The sequence below is a fragment of the Rhopalosiphum maidis genome, chromosome 1, assembly GCF_003676215.2.
Source record: "Rhopalosiphum maidis isolate BTI-1 chromosome 1, ASM367621v3, whole genome shotgun sequence".
Taxonomy (NCBI): domain Eukaryota; kingdom Metazoa; phylum Arthropoda; class Insecta; order Hemiptera; family Aphididae; genus Rhopalosiphum; species Rhopalosiphum maidis.
This window is the reverse complement of record NC_040877.1, coordinates 48,198,207-48,225,464: the sequence shown is the minus strand read 5'-3', so window position 1 is coordinate 48,225,464 and position 27,258 is coordinate 48,198,207. Positions and strand designations below refer to the sequence as shown.

The 27,258-nt window shown below is 25.0% G+C and overlaps 1 protein-coding gene across 1 annotated transcript in view; it reads right to left on the bottom strand.

Annotated features, from left to right (window-relative positions):
* Positions 1-4,664: 4,664 nt before the first annotated feature.
* The window catches only part of LOC113550219 (low-density lipoprotein receptor-related protein 1), a 35,736-nt gene continuing 13,142 nt past the window's right edge, over positions 4,665-27,258 (bottom strand). The window contains exons 20-69 of the mRNA XM_026951929.1: positions 27,048-27,251; positions 26,598-26,973; positions 26,291-26,535; positions 25,742-25,870; positions 25,446-25,679; positions 24,959-25,315; positions 24,476-24,721; positions 22,395-22,697; positions 22,215-22,337; positions 21,847-22,133; positions 21,618-21,760; positions 21,304-21,554; positions 20,951-21,184; positions 20,684-20,861; positions 20,010-20,214; positions 19,744-19,933; positions 19,416-19,676; positions 19,110-19,340; positions 18,906-19,046; positions 18,688-18,843; positions 17,098-17,226; positions 16,830-17,020; positions 16,573-16,759; positions 16,377-16,505; positions 15,937-16,206; positions 15,675-15,877; positions 15,195-15,600; positions 14,935-15,129; positions 14,544-14,749; positions 14,321-14,482; positions 13,882-14,046; positions 13,460-13,728; positions 12,516-12,617; positions 12,051-12,200; positions 11,642-11,961; positions 11,087-11,344; positions 10,734-10,987; positions 10,462-10,649; positions 9,773-9,996; positions 8,458-8,628; positions 8,283-8,401; positions 8,000-8,221; positions 7,792-7,924; positions 7,529-7,677; positions 7,361-7,469; positions 6,661-6,907; positions 6,279-6,527; positions 6,035-6,205; positions 5,834-5,957; positions 4,665-5,763 (exon numbers count right to left, since the gene is read on the bottom strand). Coding sequence (XP_026807730.1) covers positions 5,608-5,763; positions 5,834-5,957; positions 6,035-6,205; positions 6,279-6,527; positions 6,661-6,907; positions 7,361-7,469; positions 7,529-7,677; positions 7,792-7,924; positions 8,000-8,221; positions 8,283-8,401; positions 8,458-8,628; positions 9,773-9,996; positions 10,462-10,649; positions 10,734-10,987; positions 11,087-11,344; positions 11,642-11,961; positions 12,051-12,200; positions 12,516-12,617; positions 13,460-13,728; positions 13,882-14,046; positions 14,321-14,482; positions 14,544-14,749; positions 14,935-15,129; positions 15,195-15,600; positions 15,675-15,877; positions 15,937-16,206; positions 16,377-16,505; positions 16,573-16,759; positions 16,830-17,020; positions 17,098-17,226; positions 18,688-18,843; positions 18,906-19,046; positions 19,110-19,340; positions 19,416-19,676; positions 19,744-19,933; positions 20,010-20,214; positions 20,684-20,861; positions 20,951-21,184; positions 21,304-21,554; positions 21,618-21,760; positions 21,847-22,133; positions 22,215-22,337; positions 22,395-22,697; positions 24,476-24,721; positions 24,959-25,315; positions 25,446-25,679; positions 25,742-25,870; positions 26,291-26,535; positions 26,598-26,973; positions 27,048-27,251 — 10,352 coding nt within the window. The 3' untranslated portion in view covers positions 4,665-5,607. The remainder of the gene's footprint in view (positions 5,764-5,833; positions 5,958-6,034; positions 6,206-6,278; positions 6,528-6,660; positions 6,908-7,360; positions 7,470-7,528; positions 7,678-7,791; positions 7,925-7,999; positions 8,222-8,282; positions 8,402-8,457; positions 8,629-9,772; positions 9,997-10,461; positions 10,650-10,733; positions 10,988-11,086; positions 11,345-11,641; positions 11,962-12,050; positions 12,201-12,515; positions 12,618-13,459; positions 13,729-13,881; positions 14,047-14,320; positions 14,483-14,543; positions 14,750-14,934; positions 15,130-15,194; positions 15,601-15,674; positions 15,878-15,936; positions 16,207-16,376; positions 16,506-16,572; positions 16,760-16,829; positions 17,021-17,097; positions 17,227-18,687; positions 18,844-18,905; positions 19,047-19,109; positions 19,341-19,415; positions 19,677-19,743; positions 19,934-20,009; positions 20,215-20,683; positions 20,862-20,950; positions 21,185-21,303; positions 21,555-21,617; positions 21,761-21,846; positions 22,134-22,214; positions 22,338-22,394; positions 22,698-24,475; positions 24,722-24,958; positions 25,316-25,445; positions 25,680-25,741; positions 25,871-26,290; positions 26,536-26,597; positions 26,974-27,047; positions 27,252-27,258) is intronic.

Below are 27,258 nucleotides of genomic sequence, written 5' to 3'. Positions count from 1 at the left end.
TAATAAGATTAGGAATAATAATAATAAAAATGATAATATTAAAAAGGAAAAGAAGAATCTAGAACCTTATCTGTGCATCTCCCCACACCGAACGGAAAAATCCCCCTCTCGGACAAAAAATTAAAAGTTAAAATATTAAACAATTATTTATTATGTACACGGGATTTTATAAATTTTCCAGAGTTTTCCCCGTTCTTTTCGTATTGGCGTAGTTTGCGTCTTTTGAAAGCCGTGCGTATATACGATTTTTTCGTCGTTTACGTTCGTAGCGGTTGCGATCGCGGTAACGAGTACGACCGCCGACGACAGTCCCTCGGACGTTTTTCTTCGTTTTTTTTTGTTTGATTGTATTCCGGTGTATTGATGAGTTATTAATAACATGTTATTTATCTTTATAAATCGTAATTTAAATTATTATAATGTCATTGGATGATGTGTAATAAATAAATAAGTGTTTCTTTATTTTAAAATATTTTTATATAATACATTTAATGATTTTTGGGGATTGTGGGTGGCTGAAGATGCAGATGTGGAGGGCTTTGCTCCGCACAATAATATGATAATGAATTTTGTATGGAACGTTCGTTCATCCAACATCCACTGAGTCCACTCTTCTAGTTTTTTTTCAAATCAAACACTGGGCATAAGTGGATTGCAAGTAACCACCGCCAAATGAATAATAACTTACGCAAACATCTATTCTTCCAGTTAAACAGTTAACTATATGGAATTAATGGAGTGTAGACCATCATTTACAAATTAAATATTTTCTTTCCAAATTTAACGCAACCTTGAACTGGAAAGTGAACTAATGATATTTTATGAAAATATATTTATATTTTACGGAACAAATTGGCATCGTGTACAAAGGTGTACATCAACGATTACTTTTTGCCATGAATAATATATATGATACTTTTTTTATTAGAACTCTGTGATATTTTTAATAATTTATTTAATATCTACCATCTACGGTATAGTTAACACTAAAATAGTTATAAATACTTTTAAATTTATGAGTATAAAAATTACAAATATTACTATTTATGCTTAAACATCGCCTAAAATAAAGTGTTACATGGCGTTTAGTATAGGCAAAATAGGTACTTTACTGCAGTGTTATTAAGTTGCCGATAATTATATAATGTTTAGCTAATCATTTTTATAACAATATCATTACATTTTATAATATAATTCCCGAATTACATTAGGCTTATGCAAAAATATTAAGTATTATGTCTGTTATTTATATTACTTATTTCACAATGATGACAATGAAAACAATAATATTGAGTATACATTAAAATAGTATACGGTCAACTCAGTAAAATATATGACGTACTTATTGCATTAGTGTAATATTATAATTTTATGCATTGGGCACTAGCTGCACTAGGGAAAACAATATGCGTCAATATGTCTCCCGGTCATCAGATTATCCATCATAATTAATATTTCTTCAGCATTAAATGTTAATTTAATTTCTCATAATAATAGGAATAATAACTTACGCAAACATCTATTCTTCCGGTTAAACAGCTAACTATATGGCATTAAGAGGGCGTATCGCCTGCATGTGTTGTATCCGTCTTACAGACGTACGACATAGTAAATTTTCGTTCACCAGTTTCAATAGTGTGCTTTTAGTTTTAATATTAGAGTGAATTGAATTTTTATAAAACTTTTAGGTACGAACATTATCTGTGTTTTCTAGTTGGCTTTTTACGATATTTTAATTTTTAAGTGAATTATGATCATTTTCAAATATTTAATAATTTCATACTCATAACTCACCCATACTTATGACTTGTGAATAGAGCGTGGATTTTTATTCACTAAAAAGTATCAAAATATACCATATAATATACAGTAAAGATCGTAAAAATATGCATGTTCGCAAGAAATATATAATTACATATTTATATAACAAATTCTTACAATATTAATAGAAATATTAATATTGGTACTCATATATTTGAAGCAACTATATAAATAGTATTAACCATTAATTGGTAATAGACATTAGACAATAGTAATACCTACAATTTTTTCTTTAATTTCATCAATTATTGAAATGCTTTCATATATTTTAAGTTTTTAGTTTCTTTATTGCTATCACTAAAAATTGCATATTAATTAATGTAGGTATATAAAATATTAATTAATTGATAACATTATCATCTTCAAATAATATAAAGAACTTTTTAATTTTGCTAATAGATAAATTTTATTTTATACATTTTTTAATTTTTGCTTTAATTGAATGCAATACATATTGAATTTCGTAAAAATATGCAAAAATATGCAATAACCATTAAATATGCAGAAATGTGCAAAATACAATTTCACCAATAACTTCAAACTATTATGGTTTGTATTTTGTAAAGATAACTGACAAAAATCCAAAAATATGAAAAGGAAAAAAATGCAATTGTATAGAAATTTGCGCTCTACTTATGAGTACCCAAGTATATTTTGTAATATTACTAATATAATTACTTAGAAGTGATACTTGATCACCGACGCCTCACCTGGATAGAATGTATAAATACCGAATGACAGAATCTTGAGTAATGGAATATTTATATACAAGCTCTTTCAATCCATATTTCACCTACCTCATATAAACGAATAAAATAAGTTACTTAAAGAAATTAAAAATTGATACTAATTATAATACAGACTAAGCCATGGATAATTATAAATTAATCAATAACAATGATTGCCTAAATTTCTAGTGACCATGTCAACACTCGTATTTTTTTACAATATTAATACACTCCCATCTTTCATAGAGTTAGAATGCCATGTCAAGATCATTGAATATGATTATTTATAATGATTTATTATATCATTTGTACATAATATTGTTTTTTAATAGTCCAATACATTTCATTATATTATATATTTGTTCTTAAATTAGCTGGTACCTACAATAAAAATGTATCAACAACACAATAGTTGAGAACAAAATGAAAAAAAAAACATGATTTGGAATCGAAAAAAAACCTGTCATAAAATTGTTTATAATTACTTATTCTTTTAATAGACAATATTAAAATTTCAACATAATATACCTAATATTATCAATATTTAGTATTCAGTAAAAAGAAATTTAATTCTGTATAAGTATTAAAAATTAATGTCTTATTATAAAATATAATATTGTATAGTCATTCATGACATAGTTTATTATTTTTATGTGTACATTATATTACATACTGTAATAAAAAAACTTTTTTTTTTTATATATTTTAGTATTAATGTGAATATTTATTTAAGTCAGTCAGGTATAGTAGGTATACGCTTAGTTACAATGTACTAATCATAATATATGTTCGGAACAGAACAAAAAACATTTCTCAATAAATACAATATTGTTATTTATTAAAATAAGTAGTTTTAAACATAAAATAGGTACAACAATTTGTTATAAATATGGCACATAGATTTAAATTGTTATCATTTACAGAGTTTTACAATTAATTTGATCTTATTAGAAATAATATAAAATGAAAGTAGAAAGTCTTAATACATTTATTTTTCAAATGTAAGTCTCATAAAAGTTACATACAAGTATAAAATTAAAAATAAAATAATAATAATAATAAAAAAATATCAGAAAAATGTAATCACAAATAGTAAGACTAGTTGTGTAAACAATTAATCCAAATAATAACATTTACCCAAACATATTTATACTAGGTATATATAAAAAAAAATTCATTATCAACTTTCACTGTCTAATTAAACATTATTACACAACCAATTTATAGTATACGCATAGTTTTATATTATAATAGTATAAAAATATTATAATTAATTATAATCGTCCTGCAAACATTATTTAAAACAATATTGAAAATTAAATTATAAATATATTTTATAATTGTAAAATTTGTCTTGACAATTATATTATAAATCGCTGTAAGGAATGCAAAATAGGCAATAATAATAATAATTGGAACGAAATTAAATAGGCAAGATTGCAGTATAGATACCTAATATATATTTGGACAGTTTGACCCACCAAAAAAATCTTTATTTTAGAATCACAGAATAGTGGCTGGTGATACATTCTCTAATACCAGATCTAATTAATTCTATTCCAGAAAATGAGTTGAAGAATTTTTTTTACTTAGTTAAAAACAATATATCAAAATACAATATTTATTGGAAGCACTTAAGGTTTAATAAGATTATTACTATAAGATCTTGGTATGTACTAAATTAATAATAAAAAAAAATATAACTAAAAATATATTTGAGCAAAAAAAAATAAACTATAAAAGTCTTAGTTTTCATTTTTGTTATTACAAAGTGGGTATACAAAATAAAATGCAATGTTTAAAAAGTCTTTATATATAATTTAACTACCTAAATTATAATATGTATACTATAAAAATTGTGAAAAAATTTTAAATGTTTTAGTCTAATTTTGCTGAAATATAAATTAATTTCAAGAACACAATATATTTTTTAAAGTATCTTCTATATATAAATTAGGTAATTATGAAATAAAAGTTAAATATTTTACTCTAAAACATTTAAAATACAAAACATTAATACAACTTTCAACATTAAATGTTGTAATAAAAATTATAATAAAATACACAATTTAGTTATTCAAATCAATTTTTAAGATAATAATTTTAAATGTGTAACAGCATTTTGCATTATAACAAGTAATGTATATAATAAAACTTTCATATAAATTATGTATTTCAATGTTCATTTAGTAAAAAAAAAATAATTTAAAAAGTTGTATATAATATTAAGGTTTGTATTTTAATGTTTTACCCAGGTCATTATTATAAATCATACCTAGTACCTGCCTATATTAAGCAATTCTCAATAATAAAACTTTTCAATCAGTAAATGAAGTTAAATGAGATTATTTATTATTGGTAACATTAGTTAATTGTTCAAATTTCAAATTGACAAGAGCTGCACATTACTATAACTAAATCACAAATTGACTGGTCCATTTAAAAATTAAACATTATTTGAATGTTTACAAACCAGATTGAGTTAAAAAACAAGTTTCAACTTGCTTATAACAAGAAAAATATCTATACCTAGTATAAAAAACAAAAAACCTTAAATCTAAAAACTATTAAATAAATTTTATAAAACTGGCAATCTATATTGTCACATTACAGTAAAATTCATCTAAAACCACATATAATTCACATTTGGAATACAATGCAAATAAAATATTTATATGGGATAAAAAAAATATTTTCAGTTACTTGTACAAAATGTATCAACTATCATTATCAAATATAATTTTATGTCTTTCTACATTATGTATTTATAGAAATAAACAAATTTTACCATGTACAAATATTATTTATTACTAAGTTGCAACTCTAATGGAAATCATTGTTGTACTGGTATTTTTTCATACAGAAATAGGAACTAGTATTAATGATACAATAAAAAATAAAATAAGTCTACAAATAGTTGTTCTTGAGTAAAAGCCAAAAGGGGTTTAGCAAACAAACAATATCCTTAGTTGTTTGTTTTACATAAATTCATTAAATAAACTATAATTTCAGTAAATGATTCTTAAAATTAATATATCAAATTTGTTGTTATTTACTTTCATGTTTCATCATGGCTATTTTCTGTTGACAATATTTGATTTGTCAAATTAGTACTCTGTAGAAGACCTTTGCTTTCTTCACTGCCAGTTACTGATGTACTGCTACCAGCACTGTATACGGAATCATAAACTGGGTTTCCAAAATGTCCACTAGGCTGTAAAACAATAATTTCAACAAAATAAGATTAATACACTACAGATAGACTACCTTATAATATATATTACTTTTTCTTGTAATGGAAAAGAACGATCCAAATGAATATCTTCATCATCTATATCATCTTGTATGTACATTGGGTTATTAACTTCTATATTCTCTTGCATTCTTACATGTAAAAATGATCGGCCTCTACAAGAAAAAAAAGTAATTACAACAAATTGTATTTATAAATATATAAATATTAATAAATTTGCAGTAGAACTTACCTTCTTCTAAGCTTGGTGAAATAATATGTAGTGGCAGTAATGACAATTGACAACACAATAATTAAGAATATTACCCACAACGCATTTATACTGTGTTTGTTTTGGTGGTCTGAAGATGTATATTCTATTACTTGGGTTTGGCATCTATTACCAATATAACCTTTTTGACAACTAAATAAAAAATATTTCAATTTAAAAAAAATTAATAATGATATTTTAAGAATAAATTTTAAATTATAATTACTGGCACGAAAAGCTCCCAATTGATTCTTCAGGCTCTATGCATGTGCCATCATTTAAACAATAATTTTCACAAGTAAACAGATCAGTGCATCGCAATCCAGTCCATCCTGAACTACATTTACAATTAGGTTCATCTACTCCAGAATTTGATTCCATGTAACATGTACCATTATTATAACAATAACCCAAACACGATCCAGAGTCCACAATTATATTACTACAATCAGATGAACCCCAAAGCCCAACACATCTAAAATAATAAGTTTTAAATTTTAATATATATATATATATACATAAATATACACATAATATATTGCCAAGAAATAATAACTAAAAGATAATTTTAAATAAAATAAATATGCGACTTATTTTTTTTAAATTACCTGCAAGTGGGCAGTCCATCAACAATGATACAAGTCCCACCATTTTTACACATTTCTGGATGACACAAGCTTGTAGTAGAATTTAACTGATCACATAAAGGATATTTCCGATTAGGCGGGCAATATATATGACATTCATGATCATTTTTATCACATGTACAGTTGCAAATATCAATACGGCATGTTGGATCTTTGAATTGTGGTAAACATAAACAAGCAGTTATATTGCCTTTGATATAACATGATCCTAAAAATATAAATTTAAAAACGATGTATTTAGAATACAATGAGATATTAATTTAGTAATTGCTATGTCTTAATGCAACAGCATTATTTTTTTGAAACATTTTTTTTATATTTATCTTTTATAAATTTAACAGAATAATTTATTTTTATTATCCTTTTGAGAAACTTCAAATTGATAATAATATAATTTATTAATAAATATTGGTATTTTATAATTAATTAATCGAAAAAAAATCCTGATCCTTGTTGTGAAATCCTAAAAAAAATGATTTCATTTATATTCTTAACTGAAAACAATGAAAAGTGATATAATAAAATAAGCAAAATAAAAAGGGGTAAAAACTAAAATAATACACCTTTACTCTTCAAATGGTAATTATGTCTGTTGTATACTATTCAAAAGAAATCACAACAACTACTAAATTATAGAACCTTAAACATTTTAATTCCTTACCACCATTTAAACAGTTATTGTTGTCACAATTTACAAATTCACAATGTGGGCCAGTATATCCTTCATGGCATTTACAAATAGGACCATTGGAATCCAAAAAACAGGTTCCCTAAAAAGCAAAATTATATTATAGAAAAAATATTTTTATTTATTAATTTTATATAACACCTTAATACAGTAGTTATCACAATCTGAATTAGTGCAAGAGGGGCCCCTATATCCAGCAGTGCACTGACATTCACCATGACCAGAATCAGATCTAACACAAATACCTCCATTTTTACAATCAATGTTTACACATTTTTCACAATGTTCACCTTAAAAAAAATTAAATATTATGTTATAATTTTACAAAATATTACTAATAAGATTTCATTAGAGTTAAATATATTAACAAAACCAATCTTAATAGATATATTTTTATTAAAAACCTGTAAAGCCTGGCAAACAGTCACAAATATTGTCAATACAATTTCCACCATTCAAACAACCTCCTGTAGAACAATCATTTGGAGATACAGGAATATCACATCGATCACCAGTCCAATTATTAGAACAAATACACTAATAAGACAATACATGTTAAGTATTATTATACAATTTTCAGAAAAAAAAATATTATAAAGCAATAGTAAATACCTTGAGTTTGGATTCTTTCAGTTCATCGTCATATGCTACATAACAGGAAGCTTTATTATGACAGAATTTATGACATTCATAGTCACTACATGTTTCTCCAGAAAATAATGGATCACATTTACAATAACCTAATTCTGATGTCACGTTTAATACACATTCTCCTCTATCACATGATGGATCACAAACCAAAGAAGGGATTTGCTTATCAACACATTTTATATCCTGTAAATAAAACATTAATTTTTAGTGGATTAAAGTAAATTAGTAATCATGTACTTCATACCGTCAATGTAGGAACTTCTACTTGGTCATCGGCACACATGCAAGTTCTATTTTTAGGATTTATACTTAGAGTACACAGCGCAGTAGGATGACATGGATTTAATACACAATAGTTATTCACTAAAATATTAAAACATATTAAGCAATTACATAAAAATAAGTAAATAAATACTTACAATCTTTTGGATGTTTATTCTCTTGCATAATAACTAAATCTGTAGCCCTAAAGATAGTTTTAGATAAGATAGTTATATTTTTATCTTCAAACTTTTCAATTTTTACAATTGTTGTCAAAAGTGATACATAAATTGAATCCTCGAATAACTCAATGTTAGTCGGATGTTTACCTGTAAAAAAAATATATTAAAACCGAAGGTTATTGTAGGTTCTAAACACATTTTTTAAGAAAGTAGGTAAATGAGTAACACTGTTGTACATTATGTGTCGAGTAAATAAATATTATAGGTATGTTAAATTTAAATTCAATGATATATTATTATACACAAAAAATGATTCTAAGTGGAAACAATATTTCAGCCTATATTACTAAGTAATGATATGTTTTATGATATAGCTATTAGTCATAAATATCACTTTTATTATTATAGTAGATTGATATACTTTTTCTCAAAAATATTGCATTTATTATCTTATTAATAACTAGTTATTATAATAATATAATATATTTATACCATATTATATCAACTCATACAACTCAAAAATGTATGCCTATTTATTTCTTATATTTTTGTATAGTTATAAAAATAACTTTTATGGGATCTTGTATTAAATTTTTGAGAATTTTGATTAAGCATATAATTTTTTATCAACATTTATCAAAAAAAACTAAAAAAAAAATTGAAAATACATATAAATAACTCAAAATAGGTTAAAAAGTTTTAAAAAATGTTATTGTATATTGGAAACATTATATAAATATTTAATGAAAATTTCAAGTATTTACGGTTATTCATTTTTGAGTTAATAAAAAACAACAAAATCGATTTTGTTAAAAATTGGATTTGCGTAAAAATTCCATTTATTCCTAAGTTTTTTGTTTGAGTTCTTGATTATAAAATAAGTACTAGGAATTGTAGTTTGACTTCTTTTAAGTACAAACTAGATCCAATTTAATATCCAACCCCCCCCCCATTTTTAAAAATTAAAACATTTTATCAACAACTTATCATGTATTCATAAAAAAAAACAGTAAAATCAATACAATCATTGCTTGTTCAGAATCTAAGATTATTATGAAATATAGCTGTGGAAAAACTGGATGTATTTAATTTTAATTTTCTATTTCTCTGATACAATGAAATACCCATAGAGGAATTTGTTTATAAAAATTAAGAATTAAGGGCATTTCTATACTTTTTGAACCAATTTACCCAATTAAATTATTATCAATCTTCAATACTGAAATGTGTATAACTATAAATAATTCCTTATAAACACTAAACCAATATAAACAACAACTATTGTGTATACCTTTTGGAAATTTATGTATAACTTTACGTCCTTTTCCATCTAATAAAACAGATTCTATAGTGTATGGCTTAGTATCTGACCAATATAAACGGCGAGCAGCATAATCAATTGTGATACCTGCAGGACTACGAACAGATTCACTAATAAATGTTCGTCTGTTGTAACCATCCATTGAACATGTTTCAATGCGTGGCTTACGACCCAAATCAGTCCAATACATTGACCTGAATAATAAAAACAGATACATAAATATAAATGTATAATCACAATAAAAAAAAATAAAATAAAAATGGGTTTTCAAATTTTTAAAACCTTCAAATACCTTTGGTTTAAAACAATTGAACAGTTTCAAAAAATTTACATTTGAATAAGAACATTTCATATAGTTTAGTTTGAATAATTTGAGTATAATAAAGTTCAAAATGTTTGAGTAAGACATCAAATTAATTTAATTTTTTTTTTTTTCAACGTAAAAAGTTTATTTCTCATATTATAATTTAAAATGTATTGTGGTTTAATTTATAAATGTATAACAAAGTTCAAAATTACTAGATGCTTAAATAAGATCCAATAAAACAAATATATAAATGTATAATAAATTTGAGTTTGTGAAAAATTAATTCACCTCATGGCCCATACTAAAAAAAAAAAAAAAAAACAATATACATAACAATAATTATTTATCATACCCAGACTGAGGATCTAACACAATATTTTGTGGTTTACGATCTGCTTCAAGTTTAACCAAGGTTCTAATATTTTTTCCATCCACAGTAGCTACTTTAATAGCTTTGGTTCTGTCAGAAGTTTCAATCCAATATATATTTTTTGAAACCCAATCTACAGCGATACTTTCAGGAGTGCCTATTGTTTGTATCTAAATAAAATAAAACACAAAAGAATATAAGAATGTATAAAATTTAAATCAAAGGAAATACAATAATATTAATTGGCAACTTACAATTTGTTTAGCAGTATTTACATCACGAGTAGTACGATTTGATTTATCAATTATTTTAGAATATAAGGCTTTAGAATTATGATCACTCCAAAACAGATATGTTGCATTTATTGTCCACAATATATCAATTGAATGTATTTTATGAGATGGTATTGTAACAGCAGAAGATTTAAATAAGTTTTCTTTGGATTTATATGGATCAATAAAGAAAATATCTCCTTCATTGTTAGCAACAACTAATAATGCCGGAGCCCCTATAAAAATTTAATAACTCAAAGTAATACATTGATACATAAATCTCGAAAAAATTATATACAATAAAAGGTGTAAATGAAATTAAATATTAAACTAACCAATTGCTTGACATGATTTATTAGGAAGAGTAACACTGTAACCAGAGGCACAATGGCAGGAATGGGTAGAATTTTTTTTGGGTACACAAATCTGAGAACATGTCCCAAATTGACAAGATGCTTTAGTTATATTACATAACTGTTCATCTGAATTATCTAGACAGTCAAAAAACCCATTGCATCGTAAATGGCGACTTATGCAAAGCCCATTTCCACATCTAAATTTACTTGAATCACATACTTGACTAGCACTGGCACCTAAACCAAAATAGTTAAGACAATAATTTATTTATAAAATTTCTAAATAAGGAACATGATTTTAACCAAGCTAATTATAAGAAATATACAATTAAAAAATTAAAATATATAAAACATAATATAATACCATATAAAGTTAAATTTAACAAATTTAAAAGGTATGAATTTAAAAAAGTGTGTATTGAATGTGTTAAAAAGTTTGTAATTGAATTAAATTTTAATAATAATTACATTTAGCATTTAACATTTTTATCATAAATAATAAAAATGAATAGTCATTTAAAAATAATTACTCACATGCCGTTTTAGTTTCATCAGAACCATCACCACAATGATCCAAACCATCACAGACATTTGTATTAAATACACAATTATGATTGTCACATCGATATTTTCCTGGTGGACAAGCTACTAATGCACACATAGTTCGGTTTTCATCACTGCCATCTGAACAGTCTTCTTCGCCATCACATCTATTTCCAAGTGATATACAATCACCATTATTACATACAAATTGACCATTACGGCTGATTGAACATCCTTTTCCAAGTTTATCTGTACAATTCCATTCATCAGAACCATCAGGACAATCTTGATCTCCATCACACTTCCATTTTCTTAGTAAAAAAAAAAAAAATGTATTTTTAGTATATTAATTACATAGTTAATTCAACAATATGAAAAATAAATTGTATATATAACTAACGGTGATATACAATGATAGGACCCATTACAGTGAAAGTCATCACTATGACAAGTAACACGTGAATCACATTCGTCCTCATCACTATTATCTGAACAGTTAATTTGTCCATCACATTTTTGACTAGCTGGTATACATTGACCATCAAAGCACCTAAAATCGCAAATTAATAAAATAATATATAAATTATAAATTAAATTCATCAATAAATATTTTAAGATGACATTTAGAAATTAGATATCTATGATTACAATTTCTTTTAAACTATTCAAATTTCAAGGTCTAAATTGATTTATGTACTTGCGTTAAATCATTAATATTTAAAATACTAATACATTTTGTACAAGTGGTTAAAATTATGTTAAATGGATATAATGTGTTGTATTTGGTATAATGATTTGATCAATTATAAAGGTTTTAATTAAATTAACATCTCAATCATGATCATTATTTAATATTAAAAAATACCGAAATTCATATTTAGAACAATTTCTTGGTGAGCAACCAATTTCATCAGATCTATCAACACAGTCATTTTCGTAATCACATCGCCAGCGTCCTGGAATACATCTATAAAAAAAAAAAAATTTAATGATAAAGCTATAGTAGTTAATATATAAGTTTAATAACTCTTTGTACAGTTCATTTATAATAAATTGTATAGTAATGGTTTAAATAATTACTACAGATTCCATACAAGATCTAATAAAAATACTTATTATTAAAAATATTAAAAAATTATTACTAAAAGTGATATGCTATTGATTATGTATTCTAATTAAATATATTATTTATTCATGTATTCCAAAATGAAGACTAACTTTACAATATAAATACAATAAATTTATAAACTTAAAATTTGAAATGAAAATATAATAGAATAAAAATATGAAATTAAATAAACCATAAAACATTAAAAAAAAAAACTTTTATAACCATTTTATATGCATGGGTATAACAAATATTTAACTACTATTGGAAAGACAAAAGTACAAATATAAGTATATACAATTCAATTAAATTTATTATGATTAACATATTGGTCGTTGAAAAAATATTAGCATAAAATCTTAAAGGACAAAAAAATCTAAATTTCAGTCAATTTTAATCATAGAAAAAATAATCAAATCAAACATAGATTTGTGTTTGAATTTTCCATTATTATAAAAATAAAATACTTTTTAAAGGCTATTTACAATTACTTTATTTTCAAATAAAATATTATATTCATAATTTGAGTTAAGTTTAGATACAAATTTTGAGTTTGAATATTTAGTTTAACAAAATGTTATACTATATATGTATTACTAATAAAATATTAAGCTTGACCCAAAACTATAACAAACTTACAAAATTATTTCAAACTTTAACTTCAAATGATTTATACTGAATTTTAATTAAAGTTTACTCACTTTCCATTAGCACATTTAAAATATGTTGGATCACACGTGGTGTTAAAACAAGAAGGTAGTTCATCATCCATATCAGGACAATCATTTTCACCATCACACACCCATGTTGAATGGATACATCGACCATTTTTACAACGCATTTCATCAGATGAACATGTTCTCGAAGTACAATCTTCTGGTTCATCAGAATTATCTCCTAATCCACAATCATATTCACCATCACACATAAAAACTTTTGGAATACATTTTCCGGTAATTTCGCATTTGAACTGAAAAATATTTAATTTATATATTATAATAAATCATACTTATATTATCACAACCTATATGAACTTTTCATGAAAAAATAATTAATTTTTATGTATCCATTAATAACTCCGACAGAACATTAAATTTTACTTTAAAATATGATTCTTTCTTACCTCTTTTGAACTACATGCTTTTGATTTACAATCTTTTTCATCTTCACCATCCAAACAATCAATGCGACCATTGCATTTTAACTGATTTGATACACATGTTGGCATTGGTAATTTGTTAAATTTAGAACCACGTTGACATTTAAAGTCCGTATCAAGACATGTATACTATACAATACATAATGTAAGTAATTAATATGTATTATGTCAATATTGCAATATTACAATAGAAATTCTAAGGAATTTTCAACATGACAATGAGTCATGAAAATATCCCAATTGTTATTAGCTTATAATATAATAATCATATTTCATAAATAATGAAAAATAAAAATGTATACAATACATACAAAAATGTGTTAAATAAAAAGTATGCAATAAGATAAAGATGGCTGAGAATCACCACTCTCTAAAAAACATAATATTAAATACTTGTATTTACATTTCCACAGTTTTCTTCATCAGAATTGTCTTTACAATCAAATATACCATTACATATTTGTGAAGGCTGTATACACTGATGATTATTACATTGAAATTGTCCAGGAGTACACTGGAAGTCTAAACAAGTATCAGGCTCATCAGAACCATCTCCACAATCATCCTAAAATAGATATTATTTATTTAAAAAATATAATAAAACAAAATATAAATCCTAAACATACATGTTTATCGCAATGCCACCAGAAAGGTATACATTTAAATGTATTAGCACACACAAAATGTGATGAAGAACAATTAGCAATGCAATTCATATTGTCTGGTGCAAGAATAAAATCTTGAGGACATGCGCATGTTCTACCCAAATTTGGTGATAAAAGACACAAAGCTTTGCATCCACCATTATTTTTCTCACAAGGGTTATATGCTCCTAAAGCAAATAAAAAAAAATAATTAATATTATTTATTTATTCTATAATTTATACTACAAAAACACAAGTCATTAAAAAATATTTTATTTTTTTAATATTTTCTGTTACAACCAATATAAAACTTATTTTTAATATAAAATTTCAAGTCCTTAACCTATAAATAAATATATATTAATTTATTTACTTGATGGTTGTAAAAGAGGATGCACAACTTTAATATCCATTGGCCTATAAACAAGTGATGTAACATTTCGACATTCTTGGCCTGAATATTTATGACATTTATGTATGCTTTTTGTTTCCCAATCAGACCAATAAACAGAATTTTCAAATAAAGCAATAGCAAATACATGGTGTAAATTTATAAAAGGATCAATTTCTGAAAAAATTAAAAATTTGTTTATCACAAATTGAAATTGTATTTATAAATAATAACAAAATTACTTCTGCTTATAATTATATGTCTATTGTTCCCATTTAAGTCTGAATAAGCAATATAGTCCTCTTTTGCATCAGCCCAAAAAAGTTCTTCTGTAGCTAAGCTTATTACTAAAGCATTTGGCCAACCAAGTGATTCATTTACAATAGCTTTAGGTTCACTTCCATCCATACCAGCCTTACCAATGTAAGGCACTTCACCCCAATCGGTCCAATACATATATCCTCGAATAGGATCTAAACTGAGGGCTCTAGGTTCTTCTAAACTTTTACTTATCAATACTTTTCTAAATTGACCATTTAGCTTAGACACTTCAATTGTGTCTTTACCCTTGTCACACCAGTACAAATTTTTAGCAACCCAGTCTACTGCAATACCATCAGGACTTTGAATTACTGGGCCATGTAATCTCTAAATAAATTATAAATAATAAGTTCAGACTGTTTAGAGATCAAGTATTAATTAAGATTGAAAAATTAATATACCTCAGTAGTCATATTTTTGCATTTTTTTTTAATTGTGCTACCCTGAGTAGAAATTTCAGACCAATAAAAACAATTATCAGCATAATCATAATCAACGGCCACGGCATTGGTTAAATTTTCCACAACAATTTCAGTTTTAGTTCCACGTAAATCAATTTGTTTAATAAACTGTTTATTAGCAAAAACTAGCATTGGCTTTTCAACTAAAAAATTCAGGAATTTTTTTAATAATATAAATTGTAAAATATTAATTATTTATTACTTGTAGAAGCTTTGCATGAAAATCCATCTCGTAATAATGTATAACCTGCAGTACAATCACATTTATAAGATCCTATGGTGTTATAACATATTTGGTTACAAGGTTTTGTTATTTCAGTAGAATTGCATTCATTAATGTCGTGACATAAAGTGCCCACAGCATTATAGCCAGGGTGGCATTTACATTCATAGCCAACAGGACGATCTATACAAATATGCTCACAAGGGCGAAAAATGTGTGTATTACTTTCTAGTGCACACTCATTGATATCTGGAAAATTTAGTTTTGTTTCTTTAATTCCATACAATTAATAATGTAAAATAAAATATCAATTTTAATAATTAAACTAATATTAGCGTATAATTCAATTATTTTATAAAAATACATTACTTACATCTATTTAAATACAATAAAAAAGTTATTCTTTTAAAAATACTTACTACATTTGTCTTCATCACTAAAATCTCCACAATCATCTTGTCCATTACAGGTAAGATTTGCATTGATACATAATTTATTATGGCAAAAGAAATTATCAGGCCACGAGCAATTTTCATTTTTATAATGTTCTAGAATAATTATATAAAAATGACTAGTAAAAAATGTTAGCTAGATATAAATAATTTGAATACTTACTACACTCTTCAGTATGCAAATTTTCATCAGAATTGTCACCACAGTCATTTTTACCATTACATAAGTCAGTAAGTAAGACACAAGCACCATTTTCACAAGTAAATTCTTTAATAGAATCACATACTTTACAATTTTCGGGTTCATCTGAATTGTCACCACAATCATCATGACCATCACAATAATATGCCTAAATATTATACTAACTTATAATTTAAATACATGACATTTGTTTACTATAATTCAGAATAATTACATACCTCAAAAATGCATTTTTTATTAACACATTCAAACTTGGTTAGTGGACAAGTTGAATTGTTTATTTTACATTTTTCTTCATTCTCATCAGAACCATCGCCACAATCATCATCTTTATCACATACCCAAGTAGATGGTATACATCGTCCAGTTTTATTACAATGAAAATCACTACTTGGACAATTTCTACTTACTATAAAAATAAAAATAAAAACATTAATTAATATGCAAATTAAATAAATGTTGTAAAAAATATAACAATTAACATACAGCAATTTATAAGTTCATCAGAACCATCCAAACAATCTGGAGTTCCATCACATTGCCATGATGCTGGTAAACACTCATATGTTTCAAATTTGGTTTTGCAATAGAATTCAGATGATTTACATTTAACAGCTAGAACATAAAATAATAACATTTTTACATTTTGATATTGTTAAGACACCTTTTTATAATTCAATAAAATAAAACACAAATTAAGAATATTTGATAGATGTATGCAATTTAAAACAATATATATTTAGAACTTAAAAGATAAAAATAATGTTTAAAGAATATGAATGATTTAAGTTCAAATTGTATGAATTTTAATATTTTGATTGATAGTATACAGCTTAATGTGAGTAAGAAATGTTGACCATTATTTTAGCAGAGAATGAATAGCAAAAGGTTTGTAGTGAATAAAAAAGCTTATTTAAATGTTAACGGCATATTTAAATATACTTAATAAAAAGTATATGCAATACCTATTATTACTATGATACTGTATTTATAAAACCTAATTTCTTATTTATCGCATAGCGCTGCTACTAGCTGATAACAATTTGGATAATTTTTCTAACTTAATAATTCCACAGTAACTTGTAACTCTTAAATTATATTTTTAGTCTAATATTTGTGAAATGGTGATCCACTCCAGCAACTCATGAATAATGTTTTGTGATTCATATTATAAATGACTAAATGTTTCTACTTTATTGTAATGGCTACAACATTTTTATCATAGATGATATTAAAGTGTATAGTAAATTGTATAACACAAAAACATCAAATATAACATATTGATTATTGATACCGCATCAAATATTATATAGCACATTAAAATGTAAAATAAATTAAACTAAAACACAAATATTTTTCTTAAAAAATAAATTTAAATCTAGCAACATTTCTAATGCAGATATTTGTGCAACTATAATAACGTCTAAAATACCGTAGAATAAATTTAAGCTAATTCCAATATTATCAACATTTTATCAATATTACAAATAAATATTTTTAATAATTTTTCTTTGTTTTATCGTCCAAACTTTTTATACTAATGTCTCAATAAAAAAATGGTTCATGCTATTTTGCTGTTACATTTTACACACAATATAATTAAATTATCACATCATATTACTATTAATTACTAAGTATAGATAGTAAATATATATATCATTTTCTATTACTAATACCTAATTAATCTAGCTGCATTACTTCCCTTTACTATTCAATTGATGAAATTCAATCAACTACATATTTTGTTAAATAAATTTTATTTTAATTTCTATGGTATCTTCTTATTTCCTTCCTAGTATCTATTTTTCAATCAAACTTATATTTCTTTACTAATTAACTTGCTAAATTACATATTCAATCATTATAATTATTGCTATTTAATATAAATTTTATAGCAGTTATAATTTCAACACAAAGGGCCACATACTGGTATACAATAAAATGTTAGCCACTACTACGACATTTTTTATATTTGTATTTAAGTTATGAATAACAAAATATTATCTATTTCAATAATTATATATAATAGATTGTAAATTTTACATTAAATCAAATTATACAAAAAAATCTACTTACGGCAATTTATCTCATCTGATGAAGGTAATGAAGTATTTAAGGAATCACCACAATCATCATAACCATCACATTTCCATGATTTAGAAATACATTTACCATTTGAACATTTAAAATCATTAGATGAACAATTATTTTTTTCAGGAATTAAATGTTTTACTAAAATAAAAATAATTAATATTTATTAACTATTTATTATTCATATTAAAAAATTGACTTACTTGTTGAGCAATTTTGTTCATCACTGTTATCCCAACAATCATTTTGACCATCACAAATCCAATTAGGATGGATACAAGCAGTAGTTGTATCACAGCTTATTATTGTAGTATTAAATACTAAATCTTCACAAATCTTATTATCTTAAAATAGTAATTTTTACCAAATTATATTGTATACAATAAATAAATAATTACTTAACATACCACAACCAATTTCATCACTTGCATCACTACAATCAGGATCATAATCACAGCGCAAATTTTGATTTATACATTCACCAGATTTACAACGGAAGAATGTAGAATTTTTACAAGAACAGTTCAATTCATCAAAACCATCTAAACAATCAAATAGTCCATCACATTTTTGACTATTTGGATGACATCGTTTGAAATCTGGGCACGAGAAAAATCCTTCTCGACAAGACCTTGTGGCTAATAAAATATTATTTAGATTAGAAAACAAAATACAAAACTTTTTATATAAAAAATTTTTATAAGATTGCTTACCACAATATTTAATATCTTCATCAGAATTATCAACACAATGGTTTATACCATCACAAGTATTTTCAAAAGGTATACATTCATCAGAAGAACACAAAAATTCATTATTTGAACAATTATTTTTTAATTTGTTTTCAACACATCTATGTTTATCAGGTAGAAGTGTACGGTTGTGAAAACAAGAACATTCTACAGCACCTTTAATATTTACACGACATATATCTTCACATTGTCCATTGAGTAGAAAGCATGGATTTCTAGTACCTTGAAATATCATAACATAATAACATTTATTAAAACTGCTATAATATAATAATATACTAGAATTTACAATCATTAATATTTTCGGCAATTGCAATTATTCCCATAGGTCTATAAACATCTTTTCTTATCCATACAATATTTTCACCAGTGTATTTGTCAGCTCGTAAAACTGCATTTAACATCCAATCAGTCCAATAAAAATAATCACCAAATACAGCAATGTCGAATGGATGTTGAGGATACAATTCAGCGAGTACCTATTATACAACATAATTGTAAACATTTTAGATATTCAATTTTTCAATAATTTATAGCTAAAGATAATTAAAATACCACGCGATTTGTTCCATCATATTCACATCTCTCAATTTTATCCAACTTTGCATCACCCCAATATAGTTTTTGAGTCATGTGGTCTATTGTTAGAGCATTTGGAATCTGAATATCAGTTGTTATGATTGATGTTACATTAAATCCATTAACAAAAGCTTTTTGAATACTAGGTTTTAAATCATTCCAATTGGTCCAAAACATCAATCTATAAAGTTATTATTGAAGATTAAGAATGTATTCAATTAAATATTATTATATACATTGATTACAATGATAGACACAAGTAAAACATTTTAAACAATTAATCAGAGAATTACTAAATTATTTAGAGATAAGCCAATAGTCACTATGTCAATAAATAATTAGTTAGAATTAATATTGTATAAGTAGAAACATTTATTAAAGAAAAAATGATTTATTACAAAATATAACAGATTGAATTGTAAAACAATAGTTAAAAACTTAAATTCTAAGGAAATATTACTTTTTTTTCTTAAATTTAGTGATTAAAACAACTATTTAAATGTTAAGCACATAATAATATCTTTAAAGATAATTCAAATTCAGTTATTACATGTTATTTCAATTATATAATATTGTAAGTAAAATTAGAATAAATAGCGTTTTCAAAATATAAATATATCTTTATTTTTAAAATTCAAAAGATTACTCACATCTCACATATATCAATTGCTATGCCACGTGGTCTATCTGATTTTCCTAATTGTATAACTATCTCAGGAGCACCATTTGCTTCACTTAGATTTAATCGACTAATGGTTGCATGACTATTTGTCCAGTAAAGTATATTTTCACTCATTTCATAATCAATGCCTTCTACAGATCCTTGATCTAAAAATGTATATTGAAAATAAAAGTAAAAAAATAATAGAAAATTTAAAATTATTTAAAATAATTTAAAATAAAATGTTATAACATACTTTCAGCTATAACTCGATGGCCTGTATTATTAAAATGAATAGCATCAATAGTTCCACGTTGAATATCTGAGTAAAATAATAAAGAATGTGCATAATCATACGACAATGCAATTATATTCTGCATATATGTTTTTGATTCCATGACTCTAAATGGTGTATTCAAATTTGGATTTTCAGACACAGCAACACTATCAATTTTATCCACTCGAGAATACATAAGAAATGTAGTATAATCTAAAAATATTAATATTAGAAATAATATATGCACATGATTACTTGAAAATTGAATATAAATATTACTAAGCAAATAGAAGTATTTAGGTAACTATTAAACAATTTTTAAATTAAAATACCTTCACATTTCTTTCCATCAGATCCAACGATTCCATGTGTACAAGCACAAACCCCATTTGTCCCATTAAATAAACATAGTTCTTGACACCCTCCATTATGTTTAGCACAAATATTAGATCCTTGATGACGACTTTTTGAAAATATCTGTACATCTTTTGGATGTTCGCCAAATTCTTGAGTCAGTTCTTCAGATGCAGATAAATTATCAATAGGTGAAACCATTAATGATGAAGACCCTTGTACTTGCATACTAAAAACAAATATAAATTTCTACATAATTCTATATTAATATAAACTTTGGTAAATAACTTACATTCCAAGCCAATAAATATAACCATTATGTACAACAACACTAGCAGGATTACTATCTTTATCTTCATACAATATTTCATATTCAGTACCATCATAATTACAACGACCAATCATACTTTGTTGACAAAAGTATAACTTGCGATTCTATTTTTAAAATATATACAAATTGATGCTTAAATAAATGCATGTTTTATAATATCTTATATAATTAACAGATATTAGGTATATACCGTGTAATCCAATGTAATATCTTCGACATATGGTTGATCTTTGTTAAGTAAAATACTCTTTCTATTCTTTCCATCCAAAGTTGCCCTCGAAACTCCATGATAACGTCTAATACTCCAAAATAGAAAACCAACAATAGGATCTACAGCCAAAGAATTAGGCCTTTCCATGGTGTCTCCACTGTCTACCACCACATAAGCATTAGATCCATTAAGATGAGCAACTTGAATAATATTTAAAGACGGATTTGCCCAATAAATATGACCAGCAATCCAATCAATAGCAATTCCTATGAAAAAATAGTATATGATAAAATGTAGTTTTTTTTTAATGCAGATACCTATTAATTTAAAATTTAAATGAAATATACCTGAAACCCAAGAGCCTGATGTCTCACCAGAATGTTCATGATTTACAATTATTTGTCTACCGGTACCATCACGTTTTATTCTCATGATAGTTCCTTGCTCATCATCTGACCAGTATATGTATTCTAAAATATTATTTTTAATTAAAACAATAGATACATTACATTGCTTACTACTCTTACCTTCATAAAAATCTATGCTATATGCCATTGATGTTTTAGATAATGGACTTAAAACTTGTCTAGAATCATTTTTTATTAAAGATATGCCTTTGATTTCAGATTCAACAGTATATAGTAAAAATTCACTGACACCAACACATTTTTTCTTATCTTTTGGATCAATAGTATATCCAACAGCACAATGACAAACCCAATGTTCAACAGAAATAGGTAAGCAAAGATGAGAGCATAGACCTCTATTCTTTGAACAATAGTTAATACCAGTTTGTAAAGATGGATCATAAAGACTCAATCCATACACATCTGTAAAGCGTAAATATATAAAATTGTTTTTATATAAAATAAAAATATTCTTTAAATGTTTGTATTATTGTAAGGCATTTTTGATAAATTATTAACATTTAAAAATTTAAAAAGTGGACAAACGGGTACCACTTTGTTGTATTATAAATGTCAAGTGGATCACGGGTCACTGTAAGAGATATATAAAATTTGAGTTCAATGATACATAAACAATTTGGAGCGAAAATAGTCTATTAAGAGGACACAATTTGATAATAGGTAAATTTACTCTAATATTAAACATCACAAAATGTATTCTGCTGAATAAAAATTTGTTATGATATACGTTAGTAAGACAGAGACAACACATGTGGGTAAGGTGTCCTCTCAACAAATACTATTAAGCACAATGTAATTTAATTTGCTAATTTTAATACAGTAGGTTGATTTAATTTTTACTGAAAACATTGCATTTTTTATATTCTAAATATTTAATTATTTTAATTACAATAAAATAAATATGAGGTATTCTTGTCATATATACTATATTTGTTTCATTTTTGAATCATAATAAAGTAACTAAAATCATTTAAAAAGAAATAATTATGCAATTATATATACTACTTATATAATATACTATACCAGGGGTCTCTAACCTAAAGATCCAGCCCGCCAAGCTAATTTATGTTTTGAAAATAATATATTAGTATTCATTGTTTTTAATTTATTTATAATTAGTTAAATAAAATTAATTTATTAATTATATTAAAATTTGTTATTCATAACAACTTAGCTAATAATAGAAAATCCAGACGATCATACTTATCTGACTTACAGTGTACTCGCACAGTTACACGTTGGTCAGAAAGACTTAATGATCGACTCTGAAATAATAATAATGCTAATCAATTAGGATTTTCCTAACTGTGCAAATACGCTGAAATATAGTAAGTATATAATATTGAATCTTATGTATTCTTCAATTTCGTTACTTCCTTATTTCTCGTAAAATATTGACCAATTATGAAAAAACGTATCTTAGATTTGGCCGCCATAAAAAAAAATTAGAGACCTCTGACTATACTGTAAAAATTTTAACTTCAAACGCTTATACATTTTTTTTTGTAAATTTACACTCAACTTTTTTCTTTTATTCTATTAATAAAAACTTGTACTTCAATATTATACTAAATTTTCAGTTTTAAACCAATTAAAAAAAAAATTTTATTGGTAATTAAAAAAAATTAAAAATTTCAACTATCTATAAATAACTAAAAAATTTGAAATGGAAATATAAACAATTGGTGAAATTTTCAAGTTTCTATAGTTATTCATTTTTAAATTAAAATAAAATAAAATAAAAAAAAATCAATTTTGTCAAAAACTGTTAAATATATAAATCGTAAAAATTCAAGTTTTTTTTAATTTATTTTATTATTTTTTTCCAATCATTAAAAAGTACTGGAAAATTAGTATTTTTTATCCCCAAAATACTAACTAGATTTAATTCGCAACTAGAAACCACTTTCCAAAATAGAAAATCGAAGCATTTATACTGCTCCAAAAAGTAATGATAAACAACCCCCCAAACCACTGTAAAATCAATACATTCATTGGCTTCGCTCAGAACCAAAAATATTGTGCCAATATAAAACTTAATAAGTATTCAATATAATTTTATTTTTTTCAAAAGTTAATGAATATAATTTTTAAAGTATATATTTTAGCATAAATGGGACATTTATGAATAATAATGCCTATTTTATTTTTTTAACTACTTTTAATTAATAGTATAATACCTGCAGTTATGTTACGAAAATTTGAATTTTCATCTCCAGTAATTTTATTTGCAACTCGAATATTCATTAGTCTGTTATCCACATAGTATATATTATTTTTATATAAAGCAATAGATGATGGAAAACTTTCTTCTGGTAAATTTAAAGGAGGATTTATTCTGGAATCTTGTATACTAAATGACTGAATAGAATGTTTATCAGAATTCACCCAATATAGTGTGTTTGTTTCCTGATCAATAGTTAAACCTAAACAAAACAATATAATATTAAATATTTTAATATGATAACTAACCCAGACTTAATCAAAATTAGTTGTTCTGAACAAAAATGTTTGCAATTTACATTTATAAGACAAAGACAACACATATGGGTGTAGTTCCCTTTTATTAAAATATAAAATTAATTAATATAATAAATAATAACTAATATCATTTTTAATAATTAAATAAGTTATAAGTATTCAATAAGTTTATAAATACTTACTAGTAAACCCTGATACAAAGGGTATAATTTTTTCTGTATAAATAATTGTATAATAAGATGCATTCATATTGGACATTATAATATTATGATGGCCACTTGACATTCCTTGAGTCCAAAACAATTTGCCTTGTTGTGGATATACAGCTAACGCACCAATTTGTAGAGTTTTGTTTGTATCTTCATCAGTCCAATCACTAGAATATATGGTAGTAAAATACTCTCCTTCGAGATTACAGGCTATTATAGTTCTGGCACCAGTGATTTTTTCCTCTGCAAGAAGATTTTGATCTGAACTAACTGCGATGAATATATTTTTTGACATCCAATCAATAGCAAATCCATGTGGTTGATGAATTCCTAAAGCAAAAAAATGTTTTGTAATGATAATATTTAAATTTTAGTTTAAATAGCAGAGTATTCTAAATAACACTAGTTAGATTGTTAACCTATTTATGTTCTCTACAATCTAGTAGAAATATTAAAATACCTGTATCTAAAATTACTTCAATGTTGCCACCAGATAAACTTGACCTTTTAATTTCATTACTTGAATAATCAGACCAATAAATTTTCTTATCTGCAGCCAAATAATCTATTTGTACATGGAGTAAAGCTTGTGAATCATATGACAATAACGTTGGAATTGCATTATAATATGGTTGTTCTAAATTAACACCACGAATCTCATTAATTTGTGCAAATAATAAAACAACTTCATTTTCTAAAATATAAAAACAATATATTAATATACATAAATATAATAAAATATTTTTTAACTTTTACCAATGCATGTATGATTGTCCTTAGATAATCGCATAACATGTGGACAGTCACATTTGTACTCCGAATTTGTATTCAATAAACACAAATGAGAGCAATTTCCATTATTTATTTCACAAGGGTTAAATTCAACTAAACAATAAAAATAAAAATATTACAATTATTAGTTATTATTTCAATAGAAAGTAAAAATAATATTTATTAGTTTAATAAGAGTAGATTTTTATTTATTAGAATATTTTCGGTTTAATAAATGTAATTAATTTAATGTATTTAATAAATGCTACTACTTACACATAAACTGATAAATAGTTGTATTATGAAAAAAATAAAGCAATACAAGGATACTGCTAAAGAAAAAATTTAAAAATTTTCAAATACAAATATATTTATAATTTAAAACCATACAATTATATTTATATAATATATAAATATATACAACATTATTTCACTACATTCTCTACTTTATTATTTATAAATTTACTTAAATTGAATAGGTTGGATAGATTTTTTTTAAATTTTAAATTATTAACAAACGTTTATTATTTTTACCTTTTGGTTGTCGGCTAGGGTGCAATATTTTTATATCAAATGGTTGTGTTACGGTATGTTGCACAACCGTAACATTCAAACCAGTCCATTTATTAGCTTTATTCACTGAATTACTTCTCCAATCAGTCCAATACACGTCATTTTCAAAAAGAGTAATGGCAAATGAATGTGAAAGAAGCTCATGTCCCTTTAATACGAGATGATGATTATTTCCATTATAATCTACTGTATGTATTGTATCTGATCTAAGATAAAAAATGTTTTCATTATTCACCATAGATATTAATAAATAAATAAATAAATTTACTTGGCATCAATCCAATAGATACGATTTAATTCATAATCTAAAGTTAATCCATTTGGCCATTCTCCATCAGAAAACATGCTCACAAGTACAATAGTTTGGCGAAATTCACCAGCCATACTACATCGCTCAATTCTGGGTGCTGATGAATCCCAGTCAGTCCAAAATAAATAGCCATATCTTGGATCTAATGCAATAGCCCTAGGACTTTCCATGTCTCCAGCAATTAAACTCCTTCGATAACTTCCATTTAATTTCGCAACTTCAATTTGATCTAAATTACTCTCAACCCAATAAATATTTCCAGCTACCCAATCAACAGCAAGTCCTTCAGCTGTAGTTAGACCATTTTGAACTACAACTTCTATGTCAGTTAATGCTAAAAATAAAATATATTTTTATTGACTATTCATAATGTTTAGCAAACAATCAAATATGTTAATCTAAACATACATCCACCAATTAATTTTCCTTTAAATATTTTATCATCTGCTACATCAGTCCAATATAACATATCAGTTCCATCATTAGCATGATAAAAATCTAATGTAACAGTATTTTTCAAACTAGAAATTAATGATTTGACATTTCTTGTAACTAGGTCAATTCCCCGTAGCTCATGTTTGTTACTAAAGATTATTTGCGGTACATTAGTATCTGTAAA